The sequence below is a fragment of the Psittacula echo genome, assembly GCF_963264785.1.
Source record: "Psittacula echo genome assembly, chromosome: Z".
In the NCBI taxonomy this organism is placed as follows: Eukaryota; Metazoa; Chordata; class Aves; order Psittaciformes; family Psittacidae; genus Psittacula; species Psittacula echo.
In genome coordinates this window covers 54,519,482-54,539,837 of record NC_137742.1, presented here as the reverse complement: position 1 = coordinate 54,539,837, position 20,356 = coordinate 54,519,482, and the positions used below count along the sequence as shown (strand labels likewise).

Genomic DNA, 20,356 nt, shown 5'->3' with positions numbered 1-20,356 from the left:
TTCATTAGGTGGAAGTAAAGGAAGGTAGCTTACTATATCATAAAACTAACCTCATCTTATGAAGCGTATGTAGTACACATAATTAAAGGATCCAGTTAAGCATCACCACATACTAACCCTTCATATTTGTATAAGATGACCAGCTATGAAGTTGTAACTACTGAAACTGTACACAGGCGCCTTGGTAAACCATACTTATGTTACATCCCACAACTGCCTCTGCTTTGGGGTAATTTTTGTCCATTTCATCTATTCAGCCGCTGTGTTACCACTTCCCGGTACATGATAGAGATATATATCAGCAGAAGAAAAATGACAAAGAAATCATCCAAGAAGCCCAGAATTCCAAAGAGAGCTTCAGGAAGAAAATCCAGAGGTGAAGCCAGGTAGAGCAAGGCTCCAAGCAAGCAGAGGAATATTCTGATGCGAAACATCCAGAAGAGGCCCCCAACGGAAAACATCTCCCTGAAAGCATGCCGCAATAAGGTGGGCAGATCCATAATTCTTTCCATAATCTATAAGAGATAAACCAAAAGTTAGTATTTTCCTTTAGCAACAGATCCATACTAAATTTGTCTTCAATTAGTCTGAAGTTTCTACTACTACATTACAGCTTTGGAATCTGTTAGTTTGTAAGAGCTAAAACCAAAACCAAACAGTAAGACAAGACTTCCTGGATTTAGTTTTGCTTGATAAAAAGTCAGATTCAGAATATACATGTTTTCAAGAAACAGTTGTGTCATTCTATACCATAAAACATACATTTAACTCACCGCAAAATACATTGGCATCTATTAAAAAGGAAAAGTAGTGACTACTAGAGTACACCGAATGACTCAGAAAGTAAGAACAGGTTAACTGTAGTGAAATATTGATCAGAATGGAAGACAATTAGGGATTGCAAGAAAAAAATAATAGGTGAAGTACAATAGGTTGCAGTTCTTTAGAAACTCACTCCCCCTTCCCTGGCTTATAACCAGTGATTCACATAACTTTCCAAAAGATGGATCAGCCTTCAAAGTAAATTAAAGAACATTTAAATGAATCTATTCCTGCCTCCTTTCCATTTTACTACTATGATTCTGTTATCTGACTACTCAGTAGAAAATACTCACATTTTTGTTGTGTGTCTTTTTTTTTATACTGGTTCCTTTGCCTACTCTACAGAGTTCCTACACAGAGCCATGAATTAAAAAGAGTTATTGCCAAGGCTGCAAGAATTCTCTAGAAAGGAATTTTGTATGTGGCTAAGGCAGTACACTGTGTATAAATCAAAGATAATTTATCTAGTCTGATTAGGGCTTTAATGCAGACTTCTGGCATGACCTCAGACAGGTCACTGGGGACTAGACACAGAGCCCACAGAAAGGTCTAATGGAGCCTGAAACATAGTTTCAAACTATTCTGTATCAAAAGTATAACTGTTTCGTGGTTTAGAATATGAAAAAATAAAAAAATAAAAAAATCCATCTTGCACCTCTAATGTCTCTTTGGATTACAGACTTTTTTTGCTAATGTTTTGTTACTATATCCAAATTCAATGAACAGACGTAGAGAAGTAGGGAAGTTACTAGTATGCGAGTGCATGCATTTTACCTTGTGGATAAGAACACGCACATAGAAGACAGGCTCACCAGACTGACTTCGTAAAGTTCATAGAACTTCAACCATTCCACTTAGCTATTTATAAAAAAAAATATCCTGTTTTCTTCAATGAGGGAGCAGAATAAAGACTGTAAAATCTGAGGAAGAGCAGAACTTTAGATTCTTCTAATTGGTGTAAAAAGATCAATCAAGTGAATATTCTTCCTTACATGCCATGTATTTCATTAAGTATTTTTACTGGCTAATCCTTTCAAAGTCGTAACTAAAAAAGATCTTAACACATAAATTGGGAACTCAAGGCTTATTGAAAGTTCTCATTTGCAACAAAAATGCAAGTTTCCATACTTTTTCACATGGGTCATGGGTTTGCCTTAATTATATAAATATGAATTTCCATAGTCCCTAAGCATTGTGAAGAGGGGTTGGGGTAAAGGGGGAAAAAAAATCACAAAAAATACTGTTAAACTTCTCTAAAATCACTGGCTTCCACCCAAATTTACCCCAAACTTACGGATCTGGGCTGTCCTGAGAACCTCCGATTGTAATCATTAATATCTTGAAACACTTGGGCTGCATCCTGCTGATCTTCACTGAAGAGCGGTAAAAACAATGTTACCTAGGCACAGAAGGGAGATTTTGTTACACGTGCAACTGTCTTTTAAATGCAGACATTGTAAAACTACCAGTGAAAATTGTAAACTTCAGTTAACTACACAGTTGTTTAGTTAAATATTTAGTAGCAAAATAAAATGCAAAATTACTAACATGGATACTCCTGGTAAGTTTTAACAAATGAATTGCTTACAACTCTACAGAATATTAATTTTTTAAAAAAGATTGTTAATAACAAGCACAAGAACCCTCTTTCTAAGACAAGATTGCAGGAAATTTTTCTAAACACCTAAGTTTTGTATGTTTCAGAAGTAGGACAGATGATTTGGATAAAAAAGTTAATTCACCAAATTAATCTAGTTTTGCTTCTTAAACTGAAAATCAAATAAAGGAACTAACGGCACCATTCTTCTTCAATCTTTAGAATGGCCTTGCATTTCAGGACGCAAGCAGCAAAACTCATACTTTTCCACATGGGCATTCAAACCAAGACCAAGGAGAATAATAAAGAATAATAAACATGAAAAGATTTTAACTGTCAGCTCTTTTGTAAGCACAGAGAATTCTTCTATGTTCTTGAGCTAATTTTCATGCAAACATAGAAAAACATGTGCAGTCATATTCACATGTATCTTATGTTACCTTTCTGTATAGGAGTTTCTGAAAACACTTGAATTTAGAAGCAATGTTCAGGTATCAAATGCGGAGTATCATAGGGAACAGTTCAAATTATTACAATCTTCAAAAACACCTGGCCACTAAATATTTATCTTATATCTGTGCAGCAGTCACATTTAGCAAATGACGGCATGGGCAGATCTGCGTTAAACTCCTAGCCCTGCCTTCTGCCTTCAACAAATCTTCTGTATGACTCATGCTGTTCATGTGTACATACTTCCATCCCCTATTTATAAATCAGACCTGACTTTTCCTATGTCACAGAATGAATGCATAATTGTGCCAGTAGTACCATCCAATTTACCTGTTATTGAGAGGAAGGTAGGAGCACACACAGACACAAAAATCACTTATTTTCCCCTCTTCCATCTTCATGATCTTTATTTTTTTGTGTCCCTCACCTCACTGGCTAAATTCTAAACTTACTCATTCATCCTAGAGTCACACCTATCTTTCTTTTCTCTGTGTTCTTACAGTCATTTGTCCTGCCAATATACACAACTAAAGCAGGATATAATGTATGGGCAAGGGCATCAGGCATGTTATATAATTCATCAGAAGGTACTAGCTCTGTAGTTCTGCAGTTAAAATAAAGATGTACTTTATTTTATATATATAGAGTGTATATTTTGTTAAAAGATACATTATAAAACTCAGAGATCCTATGTGTTAATGAGTTGCAGGGACATATTTCAAACTGACAATGTAAGTAAGTTGTGTAGGAAGTTAATGCTTGCTCTACAAAGCTCATATTAATAATACATACAAACTAAAAATAGGGACAAAGTAAGAAATTGACATGGGTAGGTTTTTTTGCTGGGGAGAGAAGGAAGGGAGAGGGTACTTCTGAGAAACCAGTAGTATACTGCCTATTGGCAGTCTTCCACAACAGCCAGGTCTTTCAGATGCAAGTTCTGGTAATGAAGTTATGTAACATCCAAAACAGAAAAATTATAGTTAAGATCTTATGATTTTACATTTTCATATACTCTTTTGCAGGAAAATGGCTGAGTTATCAGTGCTGCTCACTTAAATTTGAGTTGCAGGAACAATCTGCATTTTTTAAAGCCGTTTGGCAAACCAAACTGTTATACAAATAAAATAATGTCCACCATCTATGTCTCACATATCCATATTCTTTCAGCTTCTCGGCCTTCTGTCAGTCTCCCTACTGCAGTTCACATGTTAAGTGCTTTTTTGGTAAGCTACACTAGATAGCCAAACTATCAGGTCCATGATTACTTAAAATATTACCGTTTGTCTGCAGATTGGGCAACGGATGGCACCAAGCCATGAGCCATACCTCCAGTAGGCAATAATGCAGGAACCTGATGAAGGTAAGTTACAGACATTTAAACTTCTGAGTTGAAACACACACTGCATGAAATAGCATGCTACACACCAAGGGAAAAAACAGAAGTGTATAAGCAGTTAGGTTAAACCTATCTTTGCTGGTATAATTTTGTATATAGCATTCACTGAAGATACCAACAACCAATATGTTCAAATTGAGTGCTGTTAAGTGCAGAAAAATCCTGAATAGGTTCAATTGCATTATTCATTTTAAAGTATCATTTCCTAAAAAGACAGAAGACTTCTTAATCATTAACTGAAGAAGCAAATAATTAAAAATTTTACCAGTTTAAAATTTAGAAGTCACAAAAATATCAAGAAATATAAGATCAATCATAAAAAACTGGCTTTATTATAGGAGTTTTAATGGAGTTTATTTTATTTATTTATTTATTTATTATAGGAGTTTAATTTAAAAATCTGAATACTTCAATTGTTTTCTAAATTTGTAACTTCTTTTTGCTTAAACGACTAGGCATGGTATGCATTATATACTCCATAAAACCAGATGAACGCAGTTAAAGAATCCTCCTGGGAACAGGAAGAAGAGGTAGCAAAATGCTACACAGGGCATTTATATATAAATTTGAATTGCAGGGCCCCAAAAGAGGCAAACACTTTAAGCATTGTGAACTTAGCCTTAATTCTTCAGGACTTCCAAGAAAAAAAACCCAACACTCTGAGAAAAAGATAACACCAGGTAGAATTTTTTACTCTTTCTAAACTGCTGCTTTTAAATGGTGCATTTCCAAGTGTTTTTCAGCATCTCCATTTTTTTACTAACTGGAAACAAATTACACTCTCTGCCCTTGACACCTTTAAATTAACTGTGGGTTCAATCCTGATAGCATAGAAAAACAGCACATTCTCAATCTGACTGTTTATTCACAAATACATTTTCTCAACAATTTATGTAAAAATTATTTCTAATGCATATCAGAAGATAAGCAGCTAAAATCAAACAAAACTTTGCATTAAGGTGACTATACTAGAGCTAAAAGTTTGTGTTTCTGTTCTGGTTTTATCTTTGCAGCTTGGTTGTTTTTTATTTTCTTTTTCTTGCTTACCACAGAAAAGATGTCCACAGTTTGTTTCTATAGGAAATGTAGCCTGCTGCAAACAGACTGGACAGGACATATCTGTATAGAAGCGAAGCCTATCATCAGCAGAAGCATCCTGCTGGAACACAACAGAAATGCAGTGTTAGAGATACCATTTTTATACGTGTATACAGAGTTAAAAAAAAATAAAAAATCTAGTGTTCATTCACTAGAAGTCAAACAATCAAATGCAAAACTATGTGAAAAGAAAGAGGAACATGTCTAAATCAAAAAAATCAAACATAATTAAATGCAAAACCTACACTAAGCCAGTTCTTCTTGTGAGAAGCCCATTATTTTTCCTTCATCTGTTCTATAAGTGTGTGCTGCAATCCAGTTAAAGACCACAGGGAAAGAATCTCCTTGGTCCTTCACATTAAGTTAAGTTAGCCATGCTGACACATGAATAACATCTCAGACTGAGACTTGTACTTCGTTACCCTAAGTAGTTCTGTCCAGAGCCAGGTAACTGAACGCATTGCTACCAGTTGCAATATTCAGTGTTCCCAAGCTCAAGGACAGACATCAGCTTGTGTATGTCAATGCCATGGAATATATTTTCTCCCAATTTTGCCATATTTATCTTCCACATAAATATGCACTGTAGTCAAAAATCTGTCATTATTTCAAGAAGTGTTAAGACGAAAGACGCTCCTCAATACTCTCCAAAAAATATGGCTTGTCACTCTTAGGCTGGCACTCGGAAAGTTCCAATAACCTGGCCTAGACCCACCCATCCTCTCCTCTACGTGTCAGAATTTGATGCAGCTATAGAAGGGTTGAGGTTTGAAGGACCTTTAAAAACCATGTAGTCCAACTTCTCTGCCACGGGCAGGAACATGTGTCACTACCTTAGGCTCTTCAAAGTCCCATCCAATCTGGCTTTCAGTTTAAAAACACTGCTCCTTGTCTTGTCAGTAAAGGCTTTGGTAAAAGTTTCTCTCTGTCAGTCTTTGTTCACTGGCTCTTATTGCTGTGCCACTGTTCTGCTACACACAGGTTATCAGTGTAAACATCTAACCCCTGTCCTGTGGCAGCAAGCTGTACTCCAGATTTCCCTTCCTTTACCACTAAGGCCCCAGGAACACTGAGGAAGAGCACAACATAATCTAACATACTCCACCTTGTGGCAAAAACTTGTCTGCAAAAAGAGCTAGCCGAATATTTAATCTTAATTACTTATTCGTTAAAAAAGCTTATGTTATTTCATTACTTGATAAAGCTCAAAGATGCATCCATACAGTAAGTAAGCTTTCACAATTTTCAAGACCAGCTTCTTCCAGAACCTCAGAGAAGTCTACACTACCCAAAATGAGACAGTTAAATGACGCCAGCAATTGGCACAACACCTGTTCTGTTTGAAGCTGCTGACGAAGAGCTCTCACTAGCTCTTGATTTTCTGGGTGTATGTTCTGATGTTCATTTCTGTGAAAGGAAATACAAGCAATAAGAAAAACTGAACACTGTGACCCAACATTGAAAAACAACTGACTGGAAAAAAAAGGGAACTTGAACAAAGGGTAAAAATCATTCCTTCCTGCTATACAGGATTGTAAAGGAAGTACACAAATAATTAAGGAAACAGGACACGTATTCTAGATCCTAAAGTTACTCTGGACATTTAAAGCTGTACAGCAGCAAGACTTTTCAGAGAGACTCCATAATCAATCATTAAATCATATTTAAACTAGATTTTCATTTGAAACAAGATCAAGCTATTAACATGCAAAAAAATAATGTTGCTTGAAAGTTTTATATTTATGATGTAGAAATATTTTCTGTCTCCATTGCTAAATTTTGAATTGTTGGTCTACTCATAAATTTCTTAAGTTTTTCACTAATTCCTTAAGTTACAGTATTGAAAAATCCTAATTATTTCATCTGCTACATGAAAGATAAAGACATAACGTTTACATAAGAAGGGGTAGGCAAACTCTTAGATTTAGAATGTTGAATTTATGTAACTATCAGCAGACTGGATATAAAAAGAAATCACTCCTTTTAAATCAGTCTTTAAAAAGACTCTATAGGCTCTGAGACTCTAACATGAAGAAAACTTCAGGTTGGAGATGCCAAGGGGAATCACAGGGAAGGGACTCACTGAAGAAAGAAGGCTGGATACAATACTAGTCTGAAATTCAAAAGCACAATGGGAACAGAATTAGAATTTAAAATTATGGTAACAAAATTAAGAGGTGTTGAGTTATAATAAATATGAGTCAATAGCATCATATTCAAAACTGTGAGAACTTTATATGCTTTATTTATTCATATGTATTTCAAAGGTGATACATTATCCTCAGCACTGTTGAGGTCTCAGCTGGATTCTGTTTTCCATTTTGGGCTAAATGCATAAAAACATGTAGAGAAGTTGGAGGAAGTTCAGAAGAGAATAAAAGCTACTGCCCACATTTTTTAAACATTACAGAAAGAGTGAAGAAATGTCAGTTCATATAAAGACTGCTCATGGAGAAAAAAGGGGAGAGGATAAGGCTTTCATTCTATAAATATGAGCAATTATTTCCCACAGTTATCTAAGGTTTGTGGAAAAACATTTCTAACCACTAAGTGTACAAAATCATAAAAGGTTACCTCAGGGTATTGTGATCTATCTTTGACTGAAAGTTAAATCAAAAATCAGGTTGCACTGTTTCCAGGGTCAGAGCTGAGGGCTGGACTGGATGAATTTTTTGGATATTTTCTGGTTGCAGTTCTATTTACATAATTTCCTCCACATCTCTAGCAGCTTCTGCAATATTTTCCTTCATTTGATATGAGCAGTCATAATACTGCCTTACTGCTATCTTTAACCTTTGGCGTCCTTCATTCTTTCTTCAGAGGAACAGACAAACCCCATATTTCTATGCTAATAATTACATGTTTATCTGTAAAGAGTGAATTTATTTAACATGAATGTGGGTGACATATATGGAAGTCACATGATGGGAATCTTACATTAAAACCCTTTCTGCCCATCTTGTGTCCCCATGAGTCAGACTTTGGGGATGTTGTCTGTCATTCATGTTACATGTATGAAAGTATTTTCCTGGTCAGATGCTACAAATTAGCATATTTTTTACCTTCAGTTTGCCAGGACTTCGATATATATTGAAAATTCAATTAAAATCACACACAAATAGAAAGTGTGAATTATAAGCCAGTTTATTCTGATTCCTTCACAAACAACTTACTGCAAATTTTCTGCTAAAGTGTTCATTTTATACTATGTTGAATACATGAGAAAATTTTTAGAGCTGTAGAGGTACAGTATGTACAACATCTGCCACTTATGCGTAAGATGCTGAGGTAGGAACACTGTGGAGTGTCCAGGAAGGGACAAGCATAGGTCAAGACATATCAAATTCATAACTTCTGTTATTCAATTAGTGTGAGAAAATAAATCAAATAAATTAAAACCAGTATGGTTCTATGTAATTAAAGGCATTATCAATGCCAGAAAGAAATAAAGTTAGATGTGGAGTCTTTTAGTTTCCCCATTTTTGAGTGTTAGCACGTAAAAGGATGTAATCTTTCCACAATGTGGAAAAATGTAGTATGTATCACAAAGAGCCCCACCAATCTACAATTACCAGGAGGAAGGCTGCCTGAATGATCACTATGCAACCTCACACAGGGAAAGTGAGGGATTGTACTTACAGGGTCTGGTGTATTAATGTGCAGTGATGGCCATTGTTTATTTCCAAGGATTAAGATCTCAATTTTGCAGAAAGTACCAATTTAATCTTATAATTAAACCATTAATGGGATAGAAATTAAGAGAAAAAGTTTTAAATCTGCAGATACATAAACATGGGTTGGCTAAGTCATCTGGGACAAGTAGGGAACCTCTGATACAAAGCACTGGAGGGTCAAGCTCCCTTTAATTTGTTTGATAAATTAAATTTTCACAGTCTCATTGGTAATGTGACAACCTCGCCACAAGTTTAAAAGATGATGGAAAAAGCTAGCTGCATTTTATGGAAATTTATAAGTCAAAGACATACAGGCTTTGCAAAAGTATCTTACAGTGACTGAACTAAACATCTGCAACTTGGTATATATGTTAATTACTCCTAATAAGTTCCTCCACCAAAAGCACAGAGACCTTCAGTTCATGCCCTGATGTGATGCTTCATTGAGTTCTCCCTGCTCGAAACAAGTACAGCAGCCATATCCCTTAACAGTTCTTTCCACATTTCACTTCTGTCCCCTAAAATCCACTGCAACCTACACTCCTTGCTGCCTACTTGAAGTTTTCATTCAGTTTCTACAACCTTATTCACTGCCCTAAGCCTTCTTTCATGTATTTTTATCCAGGACCTGTTCCTACCAAACTTAAGTATTTCAGATGTCACATACTGAAGTATGGGGTGGCAAAGAGATTGGGGTAATGGACGTAGTGTAAGGAATACACAGACCACTGTGTTGCCTAACATAACTAGAGAAGAAAAAAGGAAATGCAAGTTACAAATGCTAAAAATATCAATATAAGGGGTAGAAAAATTGTAAGAGCAGAGCAAACAAACAAACAAACAAACAAAAAAAAAAAAGAAAAAGAAAAAGAAAGAAAAGCAAGGTGAAGTGCATATGCTTCTCTTAGATTCCTTTGATATCTCCTGGTCCTGAACAGCAGCATAGCCCTGCAGTCCAACCAAGCATTCACACTCTTGATCATTACAGTTACTGAATTTCAACCTTAATATTTTGCTTTATGGAAAGCATATTATAGCCCATTGTTTTCCAACATATTCTTTTATAAAATGAATCAGACAATTTATTCATGTTTGGGGTTTTGTTAGGGTCTTCTCTATGGAAGAAGGCTGCAACTAGAACATATGTTGGTGAATTATATTCAATCTTAATTGCGGAGTGACTACTGACAGGTTTGTCCTTTTTAACAAAACATGACAGACACATCAGCCATACAGACTGTAAATTCAGCCATTTTCAGTCTTAAGGAATGATAAACATTATTTAGTTTGATCATCTGAAGAGTTAAACTTCACTTCTGAGAAATGCCTCATTTCATTGTACCTGAATTAAATAATGAAACTCTGCCAAGCAATTAAACAGAGTAAGTGATCAATCATTTCCTTAATATCAAAAATCACAGTTGTTTTATATACTAATATAAAAAATGGTTGAGAAAGTTAGAATTTTACAAACGCAGATATGTTGATTAATTCCTGTCAACATAATCTCACCTTAAAAGCGTATACACCAGAGCAGCAATGAAAGTGAAACTGAGCACAACTGCCACCAGTACCTGGTCACTTATTCCTTCTATAACTGAATCATTATCAAGCTTCAAACTCTGAACTTCTGCTTGGTGACTGGCCATCACAGCTCTAAAATGTAAAAAGAAATATATATATGTACATATATATATATATTAAAATATACATATGCTTATGGCATTTTAAACATAGTTCCAAATAATATGCATAAACATCTATTCATAGAAACAATAAATTCCTAAAGCGACTGAATAGTCACTGGGAAAAAAATGGTAAAAGAAGAAGGAAGAGATGCATTTTTACCAAACTCTGAGCTTGCTGCAGAGGGCTGCAAAGCATTTGTCCAGCCCAGTATCACACAAGTCTTAAATGACTGTGTTGTGACCTAAAGACATTTTTTTTAAACCTCGGTCAGATTCTTTACCTGGGAATCTTTACCAGATAACTTCCCCAGGAATAGGTTACTGCTGAATAAGACATATTCTAAGGACAGCTCATTTTAAAAAAGCATAACAACTCTGCATTATCAAAGATTTTAGCTATTATACAACACATGATTTCTGCTAAACTGAGACAATGTAGAAACCTAATTTACATCACTTCTGTGAAGAAAAAAGCAAGGACATTTGGGGGTTAGCTGTTTTACAGAGTGTTAAGCACCCATTTGGATATAGACGAATGATCTGATGCACTATTTTATGTGTCTTTGCTACGTGTTACCATTCTACAGCTGGAAACACGAGAAAAACTTGTCAGAAAAAGTCTTACCAGGCGTCTCTAATTAGACTAGTTTGGTTTATATTCACTTCACATATGCAACAATCAGAATGCTTTGCCAATGCTAATATTTATTAATCTCCAACATTAACCTACAGCTGGAGACCAGCAAAATAAAACTGCTAAATCACTCCTGTTGCAATCAGGAAGTGAAATGAACTACAGCTGCGAGTATTAAGAAACCAGGAGAGTGAAGCTAACTCTGGCAAATGACCAAAAACTCGTATCTAAACTGTGTCCATATACAATTAAAGTACTTTTCATACAGAGCTGACATAAAATCTCAGCATCAATTTATGAGGTCAGGTAAGACAGGTATCACTTACTTTACATCCTAGTCCAGTGTATGCATAAGCTTGCAAGCTTTCATCAGTGTTTCTCTCTGCTTCACAGCTTAAGTGTAATTTTTTAATTTGAACGTTACTGTCTAGCAAACATCACCAGACACTGTGGTCTTAAATTAACTGCAAAACTGAAATGGAATACAGGTCATCAGGATTTTAGTGGATACCTGTAATGACTACCCTGGCAAGATTTCAATATGTTAGTCTACTGCTAACATAGAAGCGTCATCTTTTTGTCATCTTTTCCATACAATGGTTATTCTCACTGTCCAGATCTTTTCTTGTATGAGCTGTGGAGCTTTCTCCAAACTTCCTCACATTTGTGGGAGGTGCCCTCTAAAGCAGCAATGCAAGAGAAGATGATATATTTTAACATTATTGTAAAAAAGGATAAATGGCATAATTAAGTACCATAAGAGCAGAGAAAACTCATGGAGAACAAAGGGTAGATACCTTTAATTGTTGTTGTATTTTGGGACTTCCATGGTGAAAGTAAAAATGAAAAGATGAAGCATATGTGAAGTGAAACAAACTAAGTTATCTTAAGTGTCCCAATCTGAACTGATATTATTACTTCTGTAACTATAGTGATAATTTTTGCTAATTACATCTTTCCATAAGCAACTGTGTTATAGTTTAACTACTGTAATGTCAATTAATATTTGGAAAGAATAAATTCTCTCAAAGGTGAAATACCAGTGTACCCTGTTTAAAGTAGGTCAATATTGATACAGGTTTCACAGATACTCACATGTATATGTTCATATATAACAAGAAAAAAGATCAGATCTTTGTGGAAAGGTCTTACATAGGAACTAGAGCTTATGCAAGAAGTTGTATCATTTGCTTAGGTAGCTAGTTATGAAATTATATTGCTGTAGTTAAATCCATGAGGATAAGGTGTTGTGGAGGTTTTCTGAGCAGCAGTTCCTTCATACTGAGGATCTGGACTGGTGGGTGCACTCAACATTCCCAACCCATATACTTGATTTCTTTGCATATCCAATACCAAAGTTGCATCTCTTTTTTACAATATGTCATTCTGGGACTCTCAATTTGCACAACTGTATCTCAGGCAGTGTGCTGGTATCTTCAACTTCTACATTTTTTCTCCTTAAGTACCATCATCAGCCTACTAATTTCTGCTGTGTTACACTGTCATTTCTGGGTTCATCACTCAGAACAAAACAAGAAGAAAATGGCAAGGAACTGGTATGTGATGATTCCTCCACTGTTCTGCATCAGCTGTGCTCGAATAGACCAACATGCTAATAACAACTATATCCCATTAAGTACTATGCAGGTTTTGGGGGGTTTTTGGTTGGTTGGTATGGTTTGGTTTGATCAGTTTGGGTGGGATTTTTTTGGTTGTTTTTGGGGTTTGTGGGTTTGTTTTTTGTTTGTTTGTTTGTTTGTTTGGTTCGTGGGGTTTTGGTTTTGGGGTTTTTTTGTTTTGTTTTGTTTTTTTTTTTCCCCAGAAATACACACTGTGGTAGAAACATACAGATGACTTAACTGCATGTTTGGAAGGCAAGTGTATCTCTGTGTTCACTGACACCTGAAAGGCCACCTGTGTCACTGCTTGTTTGGTGCACTCTGAAGCAGCAAATGAATTGTCAGTATCACACAAAGAAAACTCAATTTCCTTGAACAGCCTTCAAGACATCCACTCTCTTTCACTCTCTGCAAGTTCCTTGCAACAACACTCTTAATCCTTATCCACCTACCATCAATAGCACTCACTACATCTGCTCACGCACTGTTCTTGGAATAGCATACTATGGCGCCAAGCTTAGCAGCAGAATAAGAAATGCACAGATGATCACCTTCTCTTCCTTCCTGCACATAACCTCTGTTATTTGCATTTACTTTGCACCTCGACTTACCACATGACTTTCTCAATAACAATTTTCACACAAACGTAGTGTCCAGAAGAAATTCATGCAGTCTTTCTGGTTATATAAAATGGCACTCCTCAAACACTTTGACTTCTCTTAGGTATCAATATTGCCAAGGTGTGTAGAGGAGGGAGTGGAAGTCCCTGGGACATCCCTGAAGCTGGAAGTCTGGCTCAGTCTCTCTCCCAGCTGCTTCTATTACTAAGTTCTATAGAAGACAAGCTACCAATGCTTAAGGCTCACAAGTTTTAACTTACTTGCTGCTTCTGGACAGCCAACAACTACTAAGCATATTCCCCTTATTATCTCTAGCACTTTTTCTGAATCAGACCATTGCACAGGAGGGCTGACATGAATGGTGTAGGCTAGGAACTACAAACAGAAGGGTTTCACTTCAAAAGATCAATACATACTTTTTCAGAATAGTCATTCAAGCCTCAGTAGAGGCAGCTGTAATCTCCTCCCACTCTTGTCTCTGGGTTAACATGTGAAAAAAGCAATAGCTACAAGAACACTGCTGAAATACACTATTTGATGATCGTCTGGCTGAAGGAGGAAGTAATTTTCTGATTTCAAGTCTGTTTTGAATATTTAAAAAAAAAATATCCAGAACTGCAAGCTTGAACTTCATATTTCTTCAGGTGCAACCACAACAGCCCATGAACACATCTGCAGTTGTTTGAATAGACCAGATAACAGTTCTAAAACAGCTGCTAAGGAATCTTGCTTCCCAATGCATGTGTTTAGCAGAGTGCTTTTTCAGCTGGTACAATTAATAAGCAAGATACAGTAGACTTAATTCTTAAAAACTGTAGTGAAGACCTTTCAGTCTTCAGAGACAACCAGTACTGACAAGGACTAAATGTATGTCAGAAAAGACTTCTAGAACCAGACTTTATCACAGACATCTCATCTCTCCTAACATAATAACCAGTAATAATTTGATGTGGTCTGTATTAAATTCACCCTTTTTATGTTGATCTGTTACATTTGTCTGGTTATGCAAAAATAAGAGTATTTCATCAAATTTTTCACCATATAATCCTTTTCAGATCAGAATCCTATACCACAGGCTTTTCAGACATTAAATAATCTTAATTTTTTTTTCTCTGTACATTTATGCTACTTTCGTTTCTCTATACAACTGCAAAGAATGTTTGTTTTTTTTTTTTAATGATGCCTATTTTTTTATACTAGAAATTAATTCTTGCCTAAACTAGCTCTCAGAAAAGTACTGAATTAATAGAATGACATCAAGGAAAAAAAAGGCAGTAAGTAAAAATAGAAATGAAATTTAATAATAGAAATTAAATTTAAAAGATCTTAAATTTTTAGAATTCATTTTTGGTTATACTTAAGATTTTTTCTCTTTTTAGCCATTTAACAGTAATAAGTTTCTTAAATGAAAGCATAACCCCACCCTGTGTTACAATTAGAGAATGAAAACCAAACTACATCTAACAATACTCACATGAAAATTGCAATTTTTACAATCATCCTCTGCATGTTAAAAGTATCAGTTACAAAGTTAAAAAATCCAACAAAAATGTTGGGCCTCTCTCCTGTATTAAAAGAAACAACAAAAGAGCACCAAACTTAGTTTCCGGCTTCATTTCATCTCATCTTCAAACTACTGGTACTTTCTTGAAGCAAAACAATGCAACTGCAAAGCGAGGCGAAAAAGGACAAGTAGGTACCCCTCCATTCCACTTGGGCTAGCTAAGCTACAGCTGGACTTTGCAGCATAGTACTTACACTGGCATCAGGTTTATCTGCATTAGGATTCTTGATAGCTACAGAATGTAAACAACCTCAGACTGAATTGTCCACAGAACACTTAGAACATTCCTGCCTCTATGGCTAAGTAAGAACAATGTACGCAGGATTATGAAAAAAAAAAAGAACTGAGCAATAATGCATTTAGAATGTCTTTTATTCTTGGAAACTCATACAGATTACATTGAAATGTGAGGGCATGAGGACATACACTAGTGTGGATGTATTATTTCTTCATTTTTTCAGCTTTGAAAAGCATTATGAAGACTTTCAATGTTCAACATAAAGCACAGCTAGAATAATACCTCATGTTTTTGTGAAATAAAGAAATGAAAAACAATCCAGTGTTTGCCGTGATATACTAAACATGTGTTGGCAGCTATCCAGAATCAGAACATCCCCTTCAATATTCTGAAAGATTTACACTTTTCCAATTTATCACGGAAGCACCACATGCTAATATACTCTCAAAACCACAGAGTTTTCAGGACCCACTACCAAAGGAATACAAGCACAGAGGAAAAGAAGAGGCTCTCCTCAGGCCTGAGTAGTAAACAATGAGATAATACACAGGCAATACTGCTGAGAGATACAAATTAATTACTAAGAGTAACATTTTATTGACTTTGAGAGCATGGTACAATTTGTTCAACTTCTAAAAGATACGTTGGATAACAATGTGTCCTTTCAGAGATGTGCTGGGAGTGAACTGGATGAGAACATTTGCATTTTTGTGGAGTAGTGCTGTTTTATTTTGTTTAACTTAATTTTTATTTTGTGTTATTTTCTTCTTGTTGCAGTACTGGCAACCAACCTCAGCTCTTGCAAAATATATAAAATGAAGTAAGTGGTGGTAGGCTGGGGGCAAGTGAGAAGCTGTAATTCCTTTTGCCACTTGTCTTTCACTAGCAGAAGCATTAACCCCTGTTAAATACACTGCTTAATTTGTAGAGATTATGTGTTTTCCATGATAATCTAATTCCTCTCCAACTAGTAAAATACTGTGAGTCACATTTTTTTAAGATGAAAAAAGCTTTAACTCTTCAATTTCCTTCCATGGCAAAAGGAACAACAGAATTTGGCTTTGAGAAAAAAATTGTATCAACAGGTTTCTAATAATATTACCTGTTTTAGATAACAGTAATCCAGTTTTAAAAATTTAAACATACTAAAATGGAGCATATCTATTCCATCACCCACCCTCTGCATGGATATTAGCTTACACTGAAATACCTAAGGCATAGAAAATTTAGTGATTTTTCTTTCATTTAAGAGAAAAACAGACAAAAATTTCCAAAATAAAGACAAATTTTTATATCTGGAGCAATAATTGAGACCTCTCTCATCAGAAGTTATCCAATTACTTCTTACTTCATGGTAGCGGCAGGTTGGGGCCACTGTCTGTGGTTGTGAATGGGACTTTGCAAACGTCCAGCATATGGACATTTGCACAAAATGGGACATTTGCAAATCCAGGAAACTGGATCCTACAGTTATTTCAGCTCTCCCTCATGAGAAGCTCAAAGGTATGTCTAGACTGCATTCAGAAAGAGTTAGCAACAGCAGGCATTAAGCATGCACAACAAGCAGTAAACATCTAACTAGCCTAAATCTTGTATCAGCTACATCCTGAGCTGATACATTTTATCCAGGTACTTCAGTGTACTAAAGGTTGATTTTGAAAAAGGGGCGCAGACGCATGTCACATAATAAAACAGAAATAAGGAAAATGACAGATAGTGTACTCAAAAAAAGTGGTTTGGAGGAAACAGGGTTTATTAGTTTTTCATTTTTTTGTGTCTTATTTGAATAAAGTACATACAATAATCTCTAGTATTAAGTATCCCCGTACGTTTTAAAAATCAGGAGGAGATCACCCAAAGGGGACACTTACTAAGGGAATTAAAAAAAAAAAAAAATAAAATCAAGTATAGCAACATACAAACTGACAAGCTATATTCTGTGAGAAGGTTGTTAAAGACAACTTGGAATAATTTTACTAGGATTTAATGCAATTCATTAATACAGCACTATTATGAGTTAGCAGCAACTTTGAAGTCACAAATCAGCTCAGCTGGTACAGCAAAATTATAGACAAACTCAGCAGTACCACATTCAGTCATCTTTTCACCATAAGCCACTTTTGCTTTGAGGACTATGTGAACTACACTTATGTGCGTGCATGCTGTTTGCAAAAGAGAAATAAAAAAGTATAAAGGGTCTTGCCAAAACAGGAGAGAGAGGATCATTTCAGTAGGAAATAATAATTTTGTTCAATACACCTTAAGAACTGACCAACTGAGGCACTTGCCTAGTAAGGTGGGATCTGCAAGGTCTGAGGTCAGCAGTGTCGGGGACACATTTTTCCCTAAAGAGAAAAAAATAAAATAAAATAAATATATATATATATATCTAGTCTACTTCTGCTGGTGGAATCATGCTTTCAAGTTAACAATACTACAGATGCAAACTCCAGATGTCATTTGGTAAGGGAATATAATGCTGAGTTAATACACTATGCTACTGGGGAAACATTTTTCTCATGAGCCTGAAACTATGTTGATTGCTTGAAGCAAAAGACAAATTCAGTGGTCTGTATAGCATTACTATTTGGAATGTCTGTCTGGGTGATGCATGACCTGTGTAAAACAATCCCCAGGAAAGTCTTCCATTGCTTTACAAGGCTAAAACATACTTAAAAGCATAGAGTTCTAATAAAAAATAGAAGGTGGAACTGAATTCACATGCAGATAGGAACATGAGAGAGAACTGGCCTTCAGTTTGGATATTTGACTTTTCTGATCAGACAGGAAGAGAAAGGAAATACTATCAATTATAATAATGTTTACTGAAATACGGTAATACCTCAGCAAAGAATAAGGAGGCTTTAAATCTCTTAAGCACCCAAGGATTCTATATTGTAGAAAGCAATGCTTCTGAATACAATCCCACATCTAAAATAGGCAGCAAGAGGGAAAGCATTAACAAAATACAGAATGCAAGCTACACTTATGACAACAGGCAAGTGGAAAATGCGTACATAAAAGAAGATAAAGCAGAAAACCTTAAACACTGAAATATACCTGTGGAAGCACCTGTGTCAGAGTACCAAGCATATAGCTTAAAGTACACATTAAAACTTGGAAGCAAAAGATACAGTCATGCAGCTTATATAGCTTTTTAAAACTTTTCAACTCATTCCTGAATGGGAAAGCTAGTCTTAAACAGAGAGACCAAACCCGTGACTTAAAAGTAAAATGAGCAGGTTGTACAATGAGATCAGTGAGGAGGCACTTTACTGGGAAAACCTGAGAATTGTCATACTGTCAAGCTTTTACAATACACTTTAAATTTGAAACACAAAGGAATACTCAGATTTTGTCAATGCTACCAACTTACAAAATGGGAGAACTGTCATGAAACAGGGACAAAGTGCTAGTTACTAGATCTGCAACCCTTCCTTTCTTGGTTGTTTATCCAACCGTCAGCTGTTATCAGGGCACTGGGCTTGTCATGTCACACATCATGCCAGCTGCTAACTGACAGGGAACTGTACAGCTTATCATGACATCCAACATTTTCATTGCAAACTTCAGGTGGGCCAAAATTCAGCTGACTACTGGGAAGGAGCTTCTTGGACTCTTCAGGCAATCCCTTTGCAAAATAATGGAGAGCTACTCTGGCTGGGGCAGCAAAGATGCAGAGCTGCTCCAGCCATGAAACACACTCCTTGTCTTCAAGATTAAAAATTAATCGAATTACCTGCTGCTATTGCTAAATAAGTAAGTTTATTTTTATAATAACTAAACTTTACTACACCAGAGTTTTCATGAGAGGAAGTTAATGTCATTTTCTGCTCCTAAAAGAGGAAAACCTCATAGAGACTCCTCCTTTCACAGGCCAAGCCATATTACTCACTAGCAAGAGAATGTCTGTGGGTGCAGAGTCCTCACAAGCCTATGCTTCCAAAGCCAGGGACAGCCGGGCCGCGGTGAGCTGCTGCAGGTCCCTCCCGGCCCTGCCCAGGACACCCCTCGGACAGCTCCAAACAGCCACAAGCCGCGGACAAGCACACACACAGACCAGGGGCAGACCCCGTGTACGGTTGTGTCTCCCTCCGGCACGCCTCGGGGGCTTGGCGGCATACGAGGCCTGCAGCGGACCGCTCTGCGTCTCGCCCCTCCACAGAGCCGGTACCCGCTCACTGCCACCCGCGGCAGTGGAGTCGAATACTGGGCCGGGCCGAAGGGCCGCGGCAGACACTCAGCGCGCCGCTCACACCTCCCAGGGCCAGCACCCCCCGCCCCCTCCCGCCGGTTCTAACGGGTCGGGGGGACGAGACCCCCTCGGGCTGGGCGTGCCGAGGCCGCACCGCCGCCCCTTCCCCTCAGTGCCGCGGGCTGAAGCGCGGCCCCGCGCGGCGGTACCTCAGCAGCTCCCGGCGCGCACACGGCTCGCCGCCGACCGCAGCCCCGCCCTCCTCCGCACCCCCCTCCCGACGTCTCGCCGCGTCCCGTAGCGGCTCCCCCTCCCCCGTGCGGCGGCCGCACGGCGCAGGCGCGCGCAAGACGTTGACTGCCAGGTCGCTCTGACGTGTCGACGCCGCGGCCCGGCCTGGGACAGGGCAGGACAGGGCGGGAGGGGGCGCCGGCGGTACCCACCCGTCCGCGGCCGTTACCCCCCCTTTGGCTGCATCCCGCCATGTTCAACGTGGAGACCCTGGAGCGGGCCGAGCTCGGGGAGAGCCTCCTCACCTGGGTGAGTGCTGCGGCCGCCGGGCCCCCGCCCGAGCTGCGCCTGTGGGAGGGACACGGCTCCGTGCGTCGCCCTCCCTTGCCTGCCCTGTCTCCCGCACCTGGCCTCGGGCCGCAGTCCTGCTCCGGCCGGAGCGGGCGGCCTGGCCTCGCCCCGCCTCTCCGGCCCCGACCGCGCCCTGGCGCTCGGGCCAGCTCCAGCCCGGCCGGGGTCTGCGGAGC

At 37.8% G+C, this 20,356-nt stretch overlaps 2 protein-coding genes across 11 annotated transcripts in view; one reads left to right on the top strand and one right to left on the bottom strand.

The window, feature by feature from the left end:
* Positions 1-239: 239 nt before the first annotated feature.
* RNF170 (ring finger protein 170) lies at positions 240-20,337 on the bottom strand. Of its 9 annotated transcripts, none has more exons than XM_080636870.1 (8): positions 20,135-20,337; positions 17,692-17,748; positions 10,553-10,696; positions 6,698-6,773; positions 5,316-5,427; positions 4,150-4,223; positions 2,117-2,221; positions 240-515 (listed from the first exon to the last, which is right to left on the bottom strand). In XM_080636870.1, the coding sequence occupies exons 3-8, from the start codon at positions 10,687-10,689 to the stop codon at positions 246-248; spliced, it is 774 nt and encodes a 257-aa protein (XP_080492996.1). In that variant the 5' UTR covers positions 10,690-10,696; positions 17,692-17,748; positions 20,135-20,337; the 3' UTR covers positions 240-245. The 9 variants fall into 9 exon arrangements, with proteins under 9 accessions (XP_080492996.1, XP_080492990.1, XP_080492992.1 ...); XM_080636864.1 differs by lacking the exon at positions 20,135-20,337 and adding an exon at positions 19,808-19,857; XM_080636866.1 differs by lacking the exon at positions 20,135-20,337 and adding an exon at positions 19,808-19,823 and having other exon boundaries at positions 17,676-17,748.
* HOOK3 (hook microtubule tethering protein 3) overlaps positions 19,999-20,356 on the top strand; it is a 93,137-nt gene continuing 92,779 nt past the window's right edge. For both annotated transcript variants that reach the window (XM_080636850.1, XM_080636851.1), the window contains exon 1: positions 19,999-20,138. In XM_080636850.1, the coding sequence (XP_080492976.1) occupies positions 20,082-20,138 (57 nt within the window). In that variant the 5' untranslated portion in view covers positions 19,999-20,081. The remainder of the gene's footprint in view (positions 20,139-20,356) is intronic.